The sequence below is a fragment of the Echinococcus granulosus genome (genome assembly GCF_000524195.1).
Source record: "Echinococcus granulosus chromosome Unknown EG_S00187, whole genome shotgun sequence".
Taxonomy (NCBI): Eukaryota; Metazoa; Platyhelminthes; class Cestoda; order Cyclophyllidea; family Taeniidae; genus Echinococcus; species Echinococcus granulosus.
The window spans coordinates 26,463-33,604 of record NW_020170567.1 but is presented as its reverse complement, the minus strand read 5'-3'; the positions used below and the strand labels follow the sequence as shown (position 1 = coordinate 33,604).

At 41.4% G+C, this 7,142-nt stretch overlaps 1 protein-coding gene across 1 annotated transcript; it reads right to left on the bottom strand. All coding sequences in view use genetic code 11, as the record gives it.

The window, feature by feature from the left end:
* Window positions 1–103: 103 nt before the first annotated feature.
* Window positions 104–6,837, bottom strand: EGR_10067 (Zinc finger RNA-binding protein; the record flags this gene model as incomplete). Its single annotated transcript, XM_024499316.1, has 5 exons — window positions 104–451; window positions 1,540–1,650; window positions 1,778–2,016; window positions 2,738–2,903; window positions 6,490–6,837. 5 exons carry the CDS (start codon window positions 6,835–6,837, stop codon window positions 104–106), a joined length of 1,212 nt encoding a protein of 403 aa, XP_024346266.1.
* Window positions 6,838–7,142: the final 305 nt, after the last annotated feature.

Sequence of the window (7,142 nt, the reverse complement as noted above, 5' to 3'; positions counted from 1 at the left end):
GAAATTGAGCGCCTCTCGTAAGAGCAAAATGGAACAGAAAACTAGATTAATAAAAAATGAAATGACGTGGTTTAGAATAGCAATAAATGAAGGTGGTAATTTGCTACTTCAGACTTATAAAAATTTGAATTTTGACAGAAAGTTCATCATAAGAACGGATAACCTTGTAAATCTGTCTAAATGCCACCAATCGAAGGGCCATCTGGGCCGCTGAGGTAGCAGCCAGCCTATCCTCCTGTTTCATGTGAGTTAAGAGGAGTGCGGCATCAGTGTCCACAGGATCAGAAAGGTTGGCCAACTCGCCATCCCGCGCAATTAACGCTCCCGTAGAGAGGCACTCGAGGAGGCGACGAAAAAGGAGACCCATTCGCAGCCTTGCCGGTGCACCATGGTAGATGTCAGGTGGTGCGAGGTCCATGTACGAGAGTCGTTCCAGCAGCACCAACAAAACCTGCACCGAAGGTAAGCAAAATGGACTTTTACATCAATAATAATGAGTATCCATTAAAGTTCAATGGAAGAGAAGTAACCCAAATCTACTTTCTATTATCCAGTTAGGAAGATTCGGGCTTCGTGGGGAAAAGCACTTATCACGGTTAATTAGGTGACACTCTCAGAGCTTGTTGGGAATACTAGATGAAAGTGACGTGGAAATGACACTTTCAAGCCTATTTCCTGAATAGGGTTTCGAAAACATCACCTGTGCAGGTACTGTCAAGCTAAATATGACTGATTTCGACTACATGCTTCTAGGCAGCCTACCGAATAGTTTCATCTACTTGGACATATAGAGCGTCCATCCAACTCACTCAGCCACTGTAATGACTACTTGAAAAGTAAGGTAGAAACGCAAAAATTTCTTACACAAAAAATGCTTACATTCAAGTTTAATTTTGGGTTAAAACAACATGAATTTGGCGATAGATTAAGAGTAATGCATTAACCACTAACAAAATGTATGCGCGAGACATGCCAAACCGATTTTAAGTCGATGAAATTAACAGCCTAAAAGTCAAATTCAAAAATAATCTGGTCTTTATTTCGCGTACGTTTGTGCTGATAGTTAATGTGGGCAATTTTGGAAAAGAACTAATTGCTAGCTTGCCAGAATCTCCAAAATTCGTGATCAAAAGAAGAGCTTAAAACCAGTCATTCCATAGCCATTTAACTAAAAGTAGATAGGCGCAGCCTAACTGAATCGAAAATAACTCCAAATTACTACTTCAAGTAAGCGTAAATCGGTTACTAGGGTAAGCGACAAAGTGAAGTAGGTTAGTAAGAGAAAACTCAACGAAAAGCCTCAATTTTGTCCAGAAAAGCGGAAATAATATTTCTACTCTTCAGGGATACTTATTAGAACCTAGCAGAAGGAGTTGGTAATATGGAACTTGCATCGTGCCAATCTTGTAGGTAGATTTAAATTCAGTAATTTCGCATTCAATGACCCCGTAGTAAACAGGTGTTCCACAGTCACAGCCACCTACTTATAAGAATTCTGCAACACGAAAAATAGCCATCAATAATGGAAATGTCACTCACGTAATCAGGAAAGTGGCCCCATGAAAGCGGCTGTGAGTCACGAATGAGGCATCGCATCAATCGCGCAACATTCTGCAATACCGCCTTCGCTGGATGCGCCGCCATTGCGCCCTAGACAGTAGCAGAGAAAGAGGAAGCAGTCAAGCTTCCTCAAGATGGGCTGGGACGACAGTTACACGAAACAAACGAGAAAATGAAAAAAAGGATAAGATGGGTCTATGTGGATCTAAGAGAATACCTGAAGCCACAGTGCCCGTCTCATATCAGTAAGCGCGTCTCGGCAGACTCCTGGAGAGAGGCAGAGGAGCGCTTTGCTGAATTGAGTCTGCTCATCATCATCATCATCATGAGTACCTCCACTGCGGCTACCACTAACACTTCGACCAGTTGCAAAAGCAGCAGTAGCAGCAGCAGTGGTATGACCCTCATGATGATGATCATCAGCACCACTTTTAGGTTGCTTGAGTGCAGTCCCCACTAGACAGAAGGGAAAAAGGTGGTGCACAACTATGTTCCAATAAGAACAAAAGGTAGCGCGATGATGTTAGGAATCCCCAAGCAATTCGTTGATTTGATTGCTGACAGCATCGTCAACAGCATACCATTAGGTAAATATGAAATGCTTGATACTCCCTAGAAATTCGGATACTTTAAACAGATGAATTTGTTCGCCTTCGCATTCACCGCCTATCCAAACTAAAGCAACTAGGTCAGGAAATAAAATGGCAAATACACCCATCCACTCACCCATATCAAATCACATACCATCCAATTGCTACTTTATCAATTCAAGACAATGTAGATCGAGGGGGGTCCATTTTTATAATTTGTCAAGTTTGGTGATTAAGAGAGCTAAGGCCGGTGCTCAAATGAAATCAATAGTTGCAACGTAACAAGATCGTTTAAAAACGATAGCTTATTAAATTGAAATGAGTCGTTCCCATTTGATCTGACTTTCAGTTGGCACCATTAATCACGTCACTGTCAAAACAGGCCAATTAATTGAGGTAGATGAGGATATCCACTGAAAGTAGTGCCAATGATCGAGACGACGAATAGACCATGCAGTTGATCAGCCAGTCACCTGCACGAATAGTGGTATGATATGAAATATTTTAAACCAAATCGAACATTTCGTGTAGAATAAGAATCTAGTTGTACGCCTGCTTAAAGTCTTGGCGATAAAAGAAGTCCTCACCTTTGGTATTCAAAATGCTGGTCGAAGTGAGACGAAGTCGAACAGTCACCATGATATCCGTTGCACTGGGATTGTCCGCAGGTTTTGTTGATTTCAAAGTCATCTGGACTAGCACGTAGGTCCCTTCGACAGTTGCCACAGTGACTGAGTGATTCTTGCACGACTCCTGCGACAAAAATGGTAATATACCGTTGGATTCACACTGAAAGCAATTTATGGAACTGAAGGGGATACATGTTTTGGCCGACAAATTTACGAAACAGAACTGGGAATCGGTCAAGATGAATAGCCTTCTATACCGAAAAGCTGGTACCGCCACTACTATGTCGATGGTCTTTTAGTGTCGCATACCATTAAAGTCACTCTGCAATAGCCAGGAGGGCGTGAAGGAAGAAACAGGGACGGTGTCATTACTTGAATTAATATTTTGATGGATGACAGAGAAGGGAAGACCGGGCTAACGGTTCTATGCTACGATATTCACTGTGAAAGCGATCACTACAAGTAGTATTTGTATCGTCTGGTACAAGGAATGTCAGATTGCACTAGAAGCCCTCAGAGCTGCGGATAGGTGAGGTTGATATGCAGGAGAACAGAACTGATAAGTAGCCTATTTGAGAGGCAGCTATTACAAAATTAGCGATGGTATCAATAGCATGTTCACCGTTTTACCATAACGATCCCGATTTCGACTATATGTGTGCAGTTATATAGGTAGTCTTAGGCTCACCCGAATCCGTCTTCATGACGGTGATATGGAGATCTGCCACTCTTTTCATATCAACAAATTTACCTCCACACTTGTGAGCCTCACCACGGCCCACAGGTGACCCGGCCGCAACACTGGTGTCAGTGTAGCGGGATAAGCATAATACGTTCTTTGGAAGAATACATCCAGCTTTGACGATGCTTCAGAGAAGATTAAATCAATCCACTCAAGTGGAATGATTATTATTAAAGGAAAACGCTTGCTCCAGGTTGCTAAATCAATAAAAATCCATAACAACGAAACTAAAATCGGTCCCAACCATCCTCATATTACAAGGAACGGGAAATAACTGAATAAGGCGACCGCGCAGCATGATGGTGGCAAAGATGAAAGAGATTAAAATCAAAAGGAAACTCCTAGAATCTGCCCAATAGTTATAAAGTAATCGACTAAATGTATTTGATAATAAGGCGAATGTTTTCTCAAAATACAGTGAGCATTTGACGGGTGGTCGCTGTAAAACGTCGTTCAGCATAACGGGATGCTTTCCAAATAAAACTCATCAAAAACCACAAGGATAATCACCACATTTGTAAAATTTGAAGTTCACCCCCACCATCGCTCACAGATAAGAGTCCAAAGGTGAAGTAACTCAGGCAGGAAAGTAAGGCTAGTAGTAGTTAAATAAAACCCCTCCTGCTGATACAATTCCAATTCAAATAAATGTGCTTCAATTTGAGTTCAATGTAATTACTAGACGAGAATGACACATTCCAAGTACTCTTACTGTGCGAGAGAATTCAGTCTTTGAAATGGCCTATAAAATCAATCCCTCTATCTATTTACAGGAGTTAAAACTAAACAGACATCCGTATAATTAAAGGTAAAATCAAGGACTCTTCTTATTGTGGTTTAACTTCATCATTGTGTCACCGTCTGCAGTCCTGCATCGTGCTGGATAATTTCAATTCGCCCGAAAACTACCAATGCAATGATAACTCTGGACATGAAACCGTCCAGGTAGTTGGCCGAAAGAGTCTCACATATCCAGCTAAGCAGACACTTCGGTCTACATGGATTCGTAATGGTGTCAGAACCTTCCACTCATGCCTATGCACGCCTAACCCCTCTCTACAATAATACTCAACCCTCTGTCGTTGTGTTTTCAGAAATGAATTGGAGCGCTAGAACAGATCCTGATCTCATAGGGTGGTTAGCAAACATATACGCTACAGTAGAAATGTACCTGCTGCAGATGGGTGGATCACGGGAGAATCACTATAGACGGATTGAAATGGTTTCGAATTCGGTAAGCTTCCAATTTAGAGCGCTGTACGATGCCTACTCATGGGAATCAGATTTTAACGAAGACATACCTTTATGTGCCTGCGAACACGGCGATATATATCCCAGTCCGAAACCACGATACTGCTCTTCCTCGTGCTGTTTTTGTGCAAAAAATACAACGTTGAGTAGTTAGCATTGGATGTGCCGCCCGGACAATATCGTCCAGCTTTTAGCATAGTATCCCAAAACGAACTTCCCCCTAGACAGTCAGCCCTGCATAGGGTGCAAAACTCAGGAATCCCAACCAAATCTACATCATATACTGCTATCAAGAGTTTGCAGTCCTTCTATGGTACGAATTCATAGCATTACAGGCGTTCCTGATTTGCTCTTGAGTAAAATTCCAGAGAAGATTCGTTATGAGCAAAGGCAAAGAGAGATCACGAGAAATGAGAATGCATGATTAAAAAGACCTCACAAGATTCCTCAAAGCCCCAAATGAAGTAGCAAAGGGCCGACTGCCTACAGATAAAAAAGTATAGGTAGCGCAAACAGGACAAAAGGTAAGAATAGAGATATGCAAGTTTCCTCGTAGTGCATAAAAAAACCTACTACAATTGTCTCAAGTCAAGATATTAGGCAAATTAAAAGATAGATTGGGTGATTCAAACATTCTGTGTACTAGTCAAAAGTACTACTTTTCGCAATTTAAAAACATGATTTGCATATGAAACGTAGCAAAATTGATTTTGGTTCCAAAAAAAACAATGGATAAAGAAGGAACAAATACCAGGATTCCGACGATTTGAAAACAAACACTTAAACAGTGCACGGGCATAGTATCGAAAGGTGCAGTAATTCACTAGCTCCGAAGAGTTCACGTTCAGCTAGCTTTAAATGCTACCTGACCTCAGTTTTTCATAAGAAATTGGGATTCAATAACATTTTCTAATTTTAGACCGCTCCTCAATCTCCTGCTTTATTAACCAGCAGCTTCAATAGAATAAAAAACCTGATCAATAGACCGCAAATTTAGTAAGAGGATCGGTTTGAAACTACCCAACGCCTGCCTGCAATTCAATTAAATTGGTTGAGACTAAATTGGTTTATCAGTTTTGATAGGTTAAAAGCGGAAGAAACTTTACACCATGTCCAATTCACCAATTTCCAAGAAGGGACCCAATACCATTGTTTGGTATCCTACTTTACAGCAGCAAAAAATTGTGAACAGTAAGGCCCTTAAACTTTGAGTAGAATATTTTAAATTCACTAACTTCCAGTGGCGATTCAGTGAATCACTGGAGGCATTGATATTCTGTAAGAAACACCGTTTGATGGTTTGTGATGCTCAACAACCTATAATCCTCCAAAGGTTCATTCTAAATAAATATCAAGCTAGATTTGCGAAAGCTTCAACAAAATCGATAGCAAACACTGGAATGAAAACGATAAATTACGGAAGGACGGAATGATGTAATTGAAATAGGAAAATTGACGAGTAGAGAAATGAGTGAACGAATGCATTCTGAGTGAATGAATAGGTAAGGAGATGAATTGCTGAATGCGAAACAGATTGATCTGAAATGGATGATTTGATGGATTTATCGACAAAAGAATTGTCGAATAATAAATTTAGTTGAGGAGCAGTTGGATGGATTGATAGGCTTGGAACAGATAGACGAATCAGGAACGGATAAACTAACGTAACCATGAGTTCCCTTAAGCCTCAACTATATCGACTTTATCAACCACCCACTTTCAACAATTCCTCCAACTCTTCAGCCACCTCAGCAACACAATCCATAGAGGGAAGTTCATGCGAGACCAGGACCATATCAGCAGTTCGTTGGCCACCCAGTAGCAGACCAACAGCGGCAGCGCCGACTATGAAGACACCGGTGGGTTCCGAAGCATTCATATATTCAATGTCGCTGGAACTGTTGCTGATATCAGCGTCATCTCCGCGGGCCTTCAAGATGCGTCTTAGGGCATCAGAGATTGAGTGGATGGCCAGCGTCATCAGCTGAATAGGTAGATAGGAGGAGAAATAGGGGGGTAGAAAGCAAATATTCTGCTCTTTGGGTGATGGATTAAACGTTGGCATCTTTTCGATCCTATGTGCTTTCAGCACAATCCCATATTTTTGGATACTGCAGTGCTAAAATAATCCTAAAGTGGTTACAAAAAGCAGGAGTCAGAAATAATCCTTACTATTAGCATACACAAGAGCTGAACCAGTGGTAGCATAAGTGCGACATGGGTGCAACTACATGCCACCAGACCAAAGGCAAAATCAACGGAGAATTTGAGTATTAACCTTGACAGGCCATGTATTTACCCTCTTGCGTCGACCATTGCAGCAGTACTCAACAACGAGAGTTCTTGAAGTCAAACCATGGTGGCGACACC